At 43.7% G+C, this 13,101-nt stretch overlaps 1 protein-coding gene across 1 annotated transcript in view; it reads left to right on the plus strand.

Annotated features, from left to right (window-relative positions):
* Nucleotides 1-1,165: 1,165 nt before the first annotated feature.
* Nucleotides 1,166-13,101, plus strand: part of LOC114061789 (probable phospholipid-transporting ATPase IA) — a gene marked incomplete at its 3' end in the record, with an annotated part of 16,646 nt that continues 4,710 nt past the window's right edge. The window contains exons 1-2 of the mRNA XM_027892577.1: nt 1,166-1,420; nt 12,950-13,064. Coding sequence (XP_027748378.1) covers nt 1,372-1,420; nt 12,950-13,064 — 164 coding nt within the window. The remainder of the gene's footprint in view (nt 1,421-12,949; nt 13,065-13,101) is intronic.

Below are 13,101 nucleotides of genomic sequence, written 5' to 3' on the forward strand. Positions count from 1 at the left end.
GTTATGTACTTTCTGGGAGACACAATGGTGGCCTTTAATGGACACGTCAGCCTAAAATCTGCTCAAGAATCATGGGACAATAGTAGCTTTATTCCATTTCATAACTTCCATTGTCCCCTAGGTAGTCAGTATGCTTTATGCCTGATTGAAACAGATGCAAAACATAATTACACCAAGAGAGCTTCCAAATCCCATCACCTTTCATATTTTCCTCTCCGTCCTGTTTTTGCCGAGGCACAGGGACAGCCCTCCGCAGCCGCATTGCTCAGGCTGTTGCAGACACTCCCGTGTCATCCTCACGGTCTGGAAGCGAAAAGTGCCGCTGCTGCTGCCCCAGCCCGAGGCATTTGCGCCTGGGACCTCCTTTCCAGCAGCCCACACAGGAGAAGAGCTTGGATTCACACTGACTCACGGCTGTCAAACTGCAGCATCCTAACTTAGGGAAGATTAAAAATAAAAAGCTGGGCGAGAGTTTGGAGGCTGCCTGTCAAACAGAGCGAGACACCCAACCCTCTCTTCCACGGAATGAGGGCTGTGGAGCACCGTTTCAAATTCCCTCTCTGCATGAACGCCTCCCGGCCCCCGTCGCGCCCCTCGCTCCATTTACACGTCTGTCAGCAGCGTACGAGACCGAGGGAGGAACAGAACACGCTCTGCATGCTCCCCGCCGGGCCCGCTGCCCGCTGCCCTCCGCCCCGCCGACCTGCCCAGCCGGGGCCGACGGGCTGCGCACGCTTGGCATGGCCCCCTTCACCCCGCTCGGCCCTGCCCGGCCCGGCCCCCGCCGCTCCCTCCCCCGGTCACGGGTGCCCGCCCGCCCCCGCAGCCGGAGGCACCGGCCGACCTTCCTCGGGGCTTCCCCCGCCCGCCCCCAGTGCCGGGCAGCGGCCCAGCGCTCGGCGCGTTCCATTCCCTGTGCGCAAGGGGTGGGGGGCGCGTCGGAAACCCTTCGCCTCACTCCGTGAGCGGGACACGGAGCGCCGTAGTGGCGGTGCCCGCTTAGGCGCAGCCACCCGGCAAGCCCGAGCCCCGGGAAATGGGGAGATGGCGGAGGAGCGCCGCGGGACAAGAAGGCGGGGGGGAGAGGGGGGGCGGAGTTGGTAGGTTCCGGAGGGGGCCGGCGAGCGCGGAGCGCGGGCGCCGCGGCTGTCAGTGAGCAGCGGCGCCGCCGGCGGGGAGAGGCGCTGCCGGGGCGAGCCCGCCGCCTCGGGCTGCAGGAGCCGCCGCCTCGGGCTGTCGGAGGAGCCGCCGCCGGGACCCATCGCCGTCGCCCCGGACCTAGCGGAGCGCAGGGCGCGCTCCGGAGCGCGGCAGGTGCAGGGCGCGCTGTTGGGGGGTGGCGGCTGCGCCACCGCCCCTCGCCTGGCGGCGATGCCGGCGGTGCAGAAAACCGTGTCCGAGATCCGCTCCCGCGCAGAGGGTAAGAGCCGCCCGCCTCTCCGCGCCCGCAGGGAGGGACGGGGGTTCTGGCCATCGTTCGGCTCGGAGCGGCGGCGGGGTCTGCGCTGCCTGGCCGGGAGGGGGCGGCGAGGGCCGGTGTGCCGCCGCCGCGCTCCGCACCGCGGCCTCTGGTCGTGCCGTGCGCCTCCGGCGGGCACCGACCCCAGCGCTGGGGCGTGAGCCGTGTCGGTGTTCGTGTTCTCCGGGAGGTCTCATAATTATGGCTGTCGATGCCATAAATCGATGTCGATGCTCGGTGAGCCCCGGGTAGCGTTTTACCCCTCGGCGATTGCAGCGTTCCGGGGCGAGTGGTGGTTTCCTTTTCCCCGGGGCTGCACAGCCAGCCCGCCCACCCCGAGCGGCAGCGGGGGCTGATGACTGGGGATCCTCGGCCCGGGAATAAGCTGGAATCCCTCTTTTGTGTGTAGCATGTATCTGTGCACTGATCATCTGAAATAAAGGTTTCTGATACAGGGTATGTACCTGGAAGCTTCGGACCGTGGTGATGAGCCTAAGTGAGGGAGTGGGATTGCTCAGCCCTCAGAGAAGGACGTGTCAGCAGCTGCCTTGTGAAAAGAACCACTACAATGAAATTACCATAAGATTTATTGCATGCAAAAGTAAAATTTGAAATCACGGACCGCAAAGCAGCAGCCTCTTGGGACAGTACAGCAGTCTGGTTTTGATTGCTATAGGTAACAGTAGCAGTGTCCCAGTAATGGCACACTTCCTGAGGCAGGTGTGCAGGGTTTATTCCCTAGTCTGAAAGTTTTTACACTTAAACTGTACATTGTACATCAGGTTTTGGGGGTTTTGTTTGGTTGGTTGGTTGGTTGTTTTGTCCCTTTTTTTTGTTGTTGTTGTTTATTTGTTTGTTTTTGCTTAACTTGGCTGTATGGGGAGGCAAAAACTTTCTCCCTGTATCTTCTCTCAAACAAAGGATATTTTATTTATTTATTTATTTTAATGCTAGAAAAAGCACGAAGAAACACAGATGGGAAATAGGCTGTTAGCTTGATATTCTTTTCTGATTTTACTGTGTTACATATCTTCCTCCTGCAAAAGTAGATTTGTAGGAGGTCTGGCTCTTCCTCTGCCTAGGAGACGTCAGCTGGCAAAGAAATAGAAGAATGCATTTTTCTAAGAAGAAAGGAAGAATGTTCATCCTTCCAGGGACGCTTTTGAAATGTGTTTACAACCAGAGCACCCGTCTTGCTATACTCACAGTGATTAGTAGATGCATATAATGGGACTAGTTAAATGTCCAATTTTTCAGTGCTTAATTTCAGTTCTTTTCCACTGATGCTTGTTCCAGACAGTTGGTTTTCAATACCAGCTGAACAGTGCATAAATAAATTGGGAAAATTGATGCTCTCTTTAAAATGATCTAATTACAGGATTCTTAATGATTATTGTGAGAAAATGTGGTGTTCCCTAAAGGTAACTGACTAAAATATCCAATTGCACTAAAAGGAAAAAAAAATAGTCCAGTGTATTTGTTCAAGGTTGAATGACTGTGAAACAGTTGGATACAGAATTTAAGAGGCTTCTCAAAAATACTTTCTTTAGAACTGAAAATAGCTATGAAATGTCTTTTAAGAACTTAACTTTTGCAAAATAATGTGATGGTTTTTCCATCCTACCAGTAGAGTTAGACTTACACTATACTTTACTATACATGATACTACTTGAAGAAAAATAATTTGAAATCTGTTACTGTTTTCTTAACCTTAATGTGACATTACTAGTTCATTTTATTTATATGTATTTAGTTTATTTATATAACATTCACTATGAAACCAACATCAATGAGTCTTTTCCTTTTTTCCTTTTGAGATAGATGGCTTCCAAGTCTGGTTAGTCCACATGTTTGGACTATGTAGTTGGCATTTCTAAACAGTTCTTTGTAAATAAATGTTACTGTTTTCTAAAAAGAGAACTTCAGCACTCTGCAATGTGGATCTTATCCCTAGCATTTGACAGGGACATACAGGAACTGTAAACCCTTAGCTCTGGCCATCAAGCAAGTCTTTTAGATAAGCATTGTGCGAAGTGATGATAAGGCTGCTTTCAGAGAACTCCTCTGAAGTACCTACAGGGCAGAGTTTTTACTGACAGTGTCTCTGTGTTCTTTGGAAGTTGCTGGTAATACCGTAATCACAAACAACAGCTTCCATGAGTGCTGTTATGGTGTGGACCATTCCTTAGTGTAGCTCGAGACTTATGGGGATCTGACAGACAAGCTTAATATTACTTTCCTTATTCTAGAATTTTTGTATTGTATCTTTGAGATTAAAACCTCATTTTTCTTGCCTGTCACTGCAGCAGCTAATTTCTGTTTCTGAGACCTTTTCCATGGATCATGAACTACCTTATTAGGCTGGACTGTCTTGACATCATCTCAGAACTAATCTCGTTCTCACATGAAGAGATAGTAATACTTTTATTAGAAAAAGTCAACTGTTGTGCTCAGATGAAAGAAATAAAGTCAAAACTGTCAGAACGATGTGCCCATGTATCATTCCAAAGAATTGATCAACAGTTGCACAGAAGAATTGGCACTACAGTCTGTAAATGATTGCAGAATAAAAATGGTAGGTGTTCTAGGGTCTCTAAGACAACATATTACCTGCATAATAAAAAGGAACTACTGATTGTGAGCCATTCTTCTAAACCGCTGCAGGTTCTTCATGGCTGATGTAAGAGAATCAGGCACACTTAGAATCTTGTTTTAGTAGATTTTTATGTCCGTTATCCCTGTTGCAAAGAGCACCTGCTGCACACCATTAGCCTAGGAAATGCTACAGTTCCAAGGTGGTATGTGTATCAGTAAAGCCTTACTCAATGCACAGGAGGTCTGGCCCTCTTAAAGAAATTTAGGAAATTAGTGTCACATATTCTGCAACTGCAAAACACATGGGGAATCTTTGAGTAGAGTGGCCTACATCAAGCTTTATTAAATACAGTAACTAACTATGGTTATTTTAGCTATATATAGCTTCACAGTTAATATGTGCAGCTATTAAATAATATGAAATTGAGTAATTTAAAGCTTTTTTTTTTTTTTTTTGAGAGGTTCTGGGAGAGTGGAATTGTGTTTGGCAGTTTTTATTAGGTTTCTCTGAAGGATTAATCTTTTTGCTCTGTGTGCTGCTGGAGCTCAGTGAACTATATTTGGTCATTTAGAAAGGACAGAGACTTGAGGTGCCATGCTGCTGTCTACCAAAAACAGTAGATAATGATTAGTTCTTCATGTTAGTGGAGGTAAAGGCTTGTACATAAACAAGATGAAGCTGAACTTGTGCAAGATGAGATTACTTTCACGTGAAGAAGGAACGTGTTTTGAAATTCTGTACCAGTCATCAGATTGTCTTCATCAGACTGTTTTTGTAGTCCCTATCCTTAGGTATTTCTATGCATGGTCTTTATGAGTATGCAGCATTTTACCAGATGTACTACTCATTAGTCACTTGTGTCTGTTTCTTTTCTGACAGGTCTGTTTTGCAGACTATGTTGAGATCCCTCTATTTCACAACAGGGAAAAAACTTGGTTTGTTTTTTTCTAGAACAGGCTTGGCCATCTCAGTGGTACCAGCAGGCTCAACCAGGTCATTTAAATTCCCTTCTGTGCTCTGACTCCTCAGAAGGACAGACTGATGGGTCTGGTTCCCATTGCCTGTTTTGTCACTGAAGGTCTGTCACGGTATTACAGGAAAATAACTACAAAGACATCTTCTTTTTCCCTCCTGGAACTGTGCCATATTTTCAGGAATAGGAGCTAGCAAACTGACTGTCCTAGTTTTGGCTGGGATAGAGTTAATTTTCTTCCTAGTAGCTAGTAGAGCACTATGTTTTTGATTTAGGATGAGAATAATGTTGATAACACACTGATATTTTAGTTGTTGCTGAGCAATGCTTACACTACATCAAGGACTTGTCAGCATCTCATACTGCCCTGCCAGGGAGTTCACAAAAATCTAGGAGGGGACACAGCTGGGACAGCTGACCCCAACTGATCAGGGGGATATCCCATACCGTTTTGCATTATGCTGAACAATAAAACCTGGTGGAGAGTTAGCCATGGGCTGGCAGCCCACTGCTCAGGGACTGGGTGGGCATCGGTCAGTGGGAGGTGAGCAATTGTGCATCACTTAATTTTGTGTATTTTTTATTACTATTATTATTATTTTCCCATCCTATTAATCTATCTTGATCTCGGTTCACAAGTTTTATCTTTTTTCTGATTATCTGCCCCGTCACTGGGAGTAGGTGAGTGAGTGGCTGTGTGGTGTTTAGCTGACTGCCAGGTTAAACCACAGCATTGAGTTTAATTAGTGAGTTAAAATCCTTCTGGTTATTTGGGTGAGGTTTTTCTTTACCTCCTTCCCCTTTATTTCCATATTACAGTCTATCTGTATGTACTTTAGTCCTTTTCTTGTAATGAAAATTAGACTGTTTTAAGGAATGAAAACTGATACCGTACCTAAAGAAAAAAATTGAGATACGAGAAATACTTGGACAGTGTTTACTCTTTGGAATTTACTGTTGTGGTTTTACTAATTTAAAAACTTTTAACCAGAACTGGCTTAGGAAGAAACCCTTCGAATACTGTGTGTTGGAAGAGAGTTTCTTCTTCCAAATTTATTCTTGGAAACAAGATTTTTGTTTGTATGTTTGTTTTGTTGTTTGCATATTTATTTGGACTTTGTTGTTGAAGATACTACTTTGCTGGCAAAACTGAAAACATGTATTCGATGCAAAATACACATTTTGCTCTGAATATTTTTTCAGGTACAGCTTGTACCCTGGGAAATAATTACCCAATCTCCATATCTTTAGAATTGACAACAATTCTGTTTCAAATTGTTTTCTTGCCTTTTCCCACCCTTGCATATGATTTACCTCCATTCTTTAATATTGAACAGATTGAAGGAAATTCTGAACCAAAACAAACCTCAGTTATTTACTGAGTGACTTTGAATTAAATTTGTGGTGTTTTGTACTTATCCATCAGTAATTTCCAAAATCTGTGTCCTGCTAGCAAATAGCTTTTAGGCTACGGAACAAAATATTATGTATGGTCATTCTACACTATGCAACAGCTTGGTAAATTAACTTCTTGATTAAGGTAATAGTTGAAATCCTTTGATACTAAAGCACATTTTTAATTGTTTTTGGCCCTGTAGGGACATAAAACAATAAAATAATCAAAATACATGAACAGAAAGTGTGATTCTGAATATTAAGAGGGAATTCGTTTTGAAACTTTACATTTCTGCATAATAAATTGTCAGAGTAGTGTGATGTCTTTGCATTTCCTATTCTTTTTAAAGTTTTGTCTTGCAACTTTTTTCAAGTTAGATGCTTTTCTATCAGTGGGGACACCTAAGAACATGTGTCAGAGAATCTTTTAGAGAATTCATCTGTGTGTGAAGTAACAGCTTAAATCTGATTAAATACCAACTGCTGCAAGCCACAGCAGAGGATTAAAAGTCTTGAAATATATTTATTCTTTCAGAATGGCAGATCTTACTAGTACAGCATCACAGTTCCTATCTGATCTGTGATAATAGCTGTTTTGCTAATTATAAGACATAAAAATTATTACTAAGAGTTATTCCAGAATTTCTTGTGACTCTAAATTGTTTGCAGCCTTTAGACCAAAATGAGTGATGCTACTTTTGATTTTAAGCCCTGGAGCAATGCTTTTCTTACAGCTTAGTGCAATGAACAGACAAGAAGCAAGTTAGGTTGGCAGTAGTTTAATATCTTGAGTAATAATTGTGTAGTAATAATTACACTTTTTTTTTCTAAGAGATTAGAATGACTGCTTCATCTTGAGTACTTACTTTCATTTTTCACTCAGATTTTTCATACTCTGAATTTTGTAATGACTGATGCTTTGCTGTTGTCTGTGCATGTGTTGTAGTCTTTTTATTCTTTCTGTCTTGATTCTGTAATTGAGGGTTTTATTTTGTTTGTCAACTTTCTGAACATTTGGGTAATGCTCTTGTATTTTCTTGGAACCTTTTAGTAGATTACAGAAGGGCAATGAACTCTTTCTAATGCTTCCTGTGTGTTAAATGCATCCTTTTCAAACGCACCTTTATGAAAAGTGTAGCTACTTCCATCAAGGGATGGTCTGATGAAATTTCCCTTCCATCTTTAATTACAAATATGCTTTTATTTTTCCCTGTGGTTACTTGTAGGCAGTATTTTATGACAGGCCAGCTTCTGCTTATTTGATTAATAGGCTGAGTTCATACAAATTCATAGAATCATACTGTACTCTGCGTTGGAAGGGACCCATAAAGATCATCCAAGTCCAACTCCTGGCCCAGCACAGGGCAACCCCAACAATCACACCATGCAACTGAGGCGTTGTTCGAATGCTTCTTGAACTCTGTCAGACTTGGTGCTGTGACCATTTCCCTGGGGAGCCTGTTCTAGTGACCAACCACCATCTGAGTGAAGAACTTTTTTCTAATACCCAACCTAAACCTACCCTGACTCAGCTTCGTGCTGTTCCCTCAGGTCCTATCACTGATCACCAGACAGAAGACATCAATGCCTGTCCCTGCTCTTCCCCTCGTGAGGAAATCGTAGACTGCATTGAGGTCTCCCTTTAGTCTCCTCCAGGTTGAACAGACCAAGTGATCTCAGCTCCTCCTTGTATGGCTCCCTCTCCAGACACTTTTCTATCTTTGTGGTTCTCCTTTGAATGCTTTCACTCAAGCAGGGAGGAAAATGCTATCTCCTAGATACTGAGCTTTGCATGTCAGTCAAGTGTGTGGGTACTCTAGTGAATATATTCTGGAGTGTAGGTAGGGAGGTGATGGGACATGTGTAACCTTGAAAAATTTCAGGGTAGTGTAACAGACCTAGGGCAGGAGGGCTGGTTTTCCAAGACTTGATCAGGCTAGACTTGTGTACTTCAGACACGGTAGTTTCCAGCTTTTCCACCTAAGTACTCTCGCAGGAGCTATGTCTCGTGTTTGCTCCCTCGTGAAGCAACTGGACAGGGAGTGGTACTCAGAATGAAGGTATGCTCACCTTCATTCAACTAGAAATCTAGTTGTCTTAAGGTGTACCTGTATCGATTTCTCTTACAGGGATATTTACTTATGGAACTGCTGTAGTAAGTTGAGGATGGCCAAGAATTAAAAACTAGGCACCTTTCTGATGATGGCCTACATTCAGCTTGTATTGCTTCGTCCAGTATATTACATCTTGTTCTCACACTCTGCAGAACCTTACATATCAAAACTATTCTTAGCTCTGTTATCTATAATTTATTACCAACCTTCACATATGATTGGATGTTCACTTCTTATTTACATTTTTTTCTCACTGGTCAGGTCTGGCACCTTTTCAAGTCCTTCGCAGTCCCTGGCAGGGAAATCGGCCCCAAAATGTCTAAGTCAAAATCCTTCACCTTTTTATCTTTCATCAGGGGCTCCGCAGACTCCCCGCTCACCCCAACAAACTGTGTGCTGGAGGTTGTCCATAGCCAGTTGTATGATGGTTGTCACTCTAAGGAGAAGTAATGACAAGGATAGGAAATGATGTGCTTAGTCTGCTACGTGCACCTGTGTGGTTCCTTGAGGAGTGTTGTGTGGGCGCCTGTTCAGGTGGGCCAGTCTGTTAGGCTGGCAGCCCTTCCTCTGAAGAAACTTCTTGAGATATATATACTGAAATTTGAATAGAAGTGTGTTGGATGTGTGCCTTTCATTGGGTGAATTGAAAGGAAAGAAAGAGAGAAATTGCAGTGGGTGAATGTAGTAGTGGGGATTTCCTCTGTCATAATAGAGTCTGTGCATTCTGAATGGCAAATGGCATGAAATTAGAAGTTTTGCTGAGGCTTTGCACAATGTGTGGAGACTTGACCTTGCAAGGTAGTGTTTGAAATGTATGTTCTGGATATAATAGGTAGGAGGCAAGGTAGTGGGCCAGTGAACTGGAGGACAACTTGGATTTTGCATAACCTGTTGGTAAGATTTATAGAACATGCTAGAAATAAGCTTGAATTTTTCATGCACAACCTCAGTTATCCTTGTCGTGGTTTTGCTCTGGGTCAATTTTGCCTTCCACTTCCCACATAATTACTACTAGTTGAGAGTAAGTTTTTGTAGACAAAAGAGAGACAGGATTTGGGGAAAACAGTATAAACATTTATTACTAGTAAAACAAAAACTATTAATAAATGAAAAATTAAAGAACTATATTTATAACAATTTCTACTCAAGTTGAAATGCTATATATACACAGAAATACTTCTTCCTTTTTTATACTAGTCTAAGGAGAAGAAGTAGTCTCATTCTGTATCTTTGGAGTTCCAGTTCTCTCTTTCTAGTAGTAGATCCTCAGCAGCAGCAGCACTTTCATTGTAGTTGGAACTTTTTCTCTTTCCCTCTTGCTCTGTGTTGGCTTCCAGGGCTGGGCTTACCCCCCTCCTGGGCTAAAACCGAAGGCTGGGGGTTACCCAGGTCTTGAAGGGTCTTCCTTCCATAGACTTGCAAGGGGACACTTGCTTACTATGGATCTTTTTCCACAGGGTTACAGGGGATAATGGCTTAAGAGTTCACCCCTGTTTCCCTATGGAGGTTCCTCCTCATGGGGAGAACAGTCCTTGATAGACTTCTCAGCACGGGTCTAGCACGAATTCACACACGCACAGATTCCAACATTTCACATGGGCCGTCTCGTTCTAGCATGAGATTTCTCAGAGTTACAAAATCTTTAACAGCAGTATAGATCCACACACACACACGGATCTTAGTATTCTACCTGAGTCGTCACTGCTCCAGCACAGGTTTCCCTCAGGGTCACAAATCTCCACCAGGACTCTGCCTCACTTCAGTCTTTCTCATGAAGTTTTGTTTCTCTTTGGTATATCCACAGACTCTTCTATTAGCTGCATAGGGGGTCTTCTTACTTCAACAAGCTTTTACAAGTAGCAGGGATTACTTTTCAGTCTTTTCCCTGCTAAGGAAAGAGAGCAGAAAAGCAGGGGGGAAACAAGCCTCCCCCCTTTCGCACTTTACTTTTCTTGTTGCAGCTTCAGCTGCCAGCTCCGACCTTGGAAGCTCCGTTATCTTTCGGCTGGAATTCTTCCACAGCGGTTTCTGTCTAAGCAGTTCGTCTTTTAAACTTTTTTTTTCTCTTCACTCTCTTACAAGAGAGAAAGGAGGACTTCAGTGCTGCACCTGCTCCCCCCCCGGCCCAAGCCGGGGGAGGAGGGAGTTTGGCCCTGCTTGGGCCCGCTATTTCTCTCCCCTACATGGCTGCTACTCTAATTCCAACTGCGCCAACAACCTTCTTTTCCATTTTCTTGAAGATGTAATTAGCAAAGGCGTTACTGGACTTTTGATTGGCCTTTTTGTCCAGAAATTACCTGGACAAAACCATCCTCAGCCCCAGGGATGGGCTGGTTGGCGAAACCACGACATCCTTGACAGGATATACATTCTAATGTATTCAGTTGCATTTTAACATAGGTTTTTTCCTGTTTCTTTTTCTCATTTGGCATACAGAGTGAACAGTGTTTATTTAACAGTCAACTATTCCACACACAGATTATTGGTATCACATTAAAACTTTATGGTGATTGGTATCACATTAAAACTTTATGGTGATTGCTTTATACCATACCTGTTTTTACTGTACACGCTCAAGCCTGAACAAACTGCTTAATCCTGTTATGATCAGTATAATGGCTGAATTGTGACAAAACATTAGTGAAAAACCTTAACAGAGAAGAACACTTTGCTATCCTCCTTTACAGATGAAAGCTGGGATGCAGGTTGGCTCAAGGTTCCTTATTATCTAGAAGAACATGCACAAAGCTCAGCTTTCACTGACTAGTGGAGGCGGGTGCTAGGAATGTCAGTGAGTCTAATAACACTATTTCAAGTTAAGCATACACAAAATAAATATGGTGATGTCACCTCTCTGGAAATAATCTGGCTAATGTCATGAAGAAAATTTGTAGCAAGTAAAAGAATGGTACCTCATTAACCAATGACACCATACAACTAAGATTAACCAGTTTAGTGGCCATAGCTTCCAGGAATCACATCCTTCCAGCTCAAGACTGGTCCATCACAATGAGCAAGAAATCAAGCAAAGGTGGCGGTAGGACAGCATTTCATGCTGTCCACACAACAGCCTTGTCTCTAAACTGAAGAGATATGGATTTGATGGATTGAGCACTCAGTGGATGAAAAATTGATTAGTTGGTTGATCTCTCAAGAGTTGCAATCAATGGCTCAGTGGAAAGCAGGGATAAGGGGTATTCCTCAGGGGTTGGTATCAGGACTGGCACTTTTTAACATCTTTGTCAGCAACACGGACAATGGGATTCAATGACCCCTCAGCAAGTTTGCCCACTACACCAAACTGAGTGATGTGGTTGACATGCTGGAGGGAAGGTTGCAATCCAAAGTCTTAACAGGCTTGTGAGGTGGGCCTGTGCAGACCTCATAAATTTCTACAAGATCTTAAACTGAAGGAAGGAAGGTTTAGATTAGGTATTAGGAAGAAATTCTAAACTATAATGATGGGTGATGAGGCATTTAACCCGTACCCAGAGAAGCTGTGGGCTCCCTGTCCCTGGAAGTGTTCAAGATGGGCTCAGGTTGGATGGGGCTCTGAGTTAACCTGATCTACTGGAAGGTTCCCTGCCCGTGGCAGGAGAGTTGGAACTACATGATCTTTAAGGTCCCTTCCAGCCCAAACCGTTCTATGACTCTGTGAATTAGCAAGGAGTCCCTGACAAAACTCAAGCATAAAAAGTTAACATACAAGAGGTGAAAGCAGGGACAGATGGCTGTAGAGGAGTAGGGAGGGATAGGTTTAGCTAGCGAAGTCAAAGCCTACCTGGAGTTTAATCTGGTGAGTGGCTTGAAGAGGCCCTTCTTGTTGTTCAGATGTAACAGCAGGAGGTGATGACTGTGGGAAACATGGACCTGCAGGGTGAATGTGGCAAGAGAACTCACCTGGAGACAAAGGACAGAGAAAAGGAATACAGTACACACAGTCTTCTCCCCTTTAGTGTCTACCAGTAAGATCAGCTTTCAGGAGCCACAGGTTCCTGATATCAGTTGGAAAGTCTGAAACAAGAAAGGCTTATCTTGGTGGAGGAGGACCAGGTTAGGGAACACTTAAACAAGCTGGCAATACATGAGTCCATGGGATTTGATAATATGCAATCATGAGCGGAGGGATGTTCCTTCTCTTATGAGAGAGGGAGCTGGAAGGTCTCACTATTAGGCCACTCCCAGTGGGTTTTGCAAGGTAATGATTGTGGGGGTGGAGGGTGTAGGTTTTTACTAAGCCTCTTTACTACATTTAAAAAAACTTTTATGTTTTTTTCAGAGGCCATTACTTGTGAGAAATGCAAATACACTGGGTTCACATTTGCAATAGATGTCTTTTTTTGTGTTCTGTACTGCCTTGATTCTTATGTATTTAAATCTCTTTATATGAAAATCATACTGTGTTTTTACAGGCTATGAGAAGACAGAGGATGTTTCAGAAAAAACTTCCCTAGCTGATCAAGAGGAAGTGAGAACTATATTCATCAATCAGCCCCAGCTAACCAAATTCTGCAATAACCATGTCAGGTATTAAAAACACTAGAACATTGCATGTTTCATGACA

This window comes from Empidonax traillii, unplaced genomic scaffold (assembly GCF_003031625.1).
Source record: "Empidonax traillii isolate 1590-97213 ecotype Southwest subspecies unplaced genomic scaffold, ASM303162v1 scaffold359:size565994, whole genome shotgun sequence".
Lineage (NCBI taxonomy): Eukaryota > Metazoa > Chordata > Aves > Passeriformes > Tyrannidae > Empidonax > Empidonax traillii.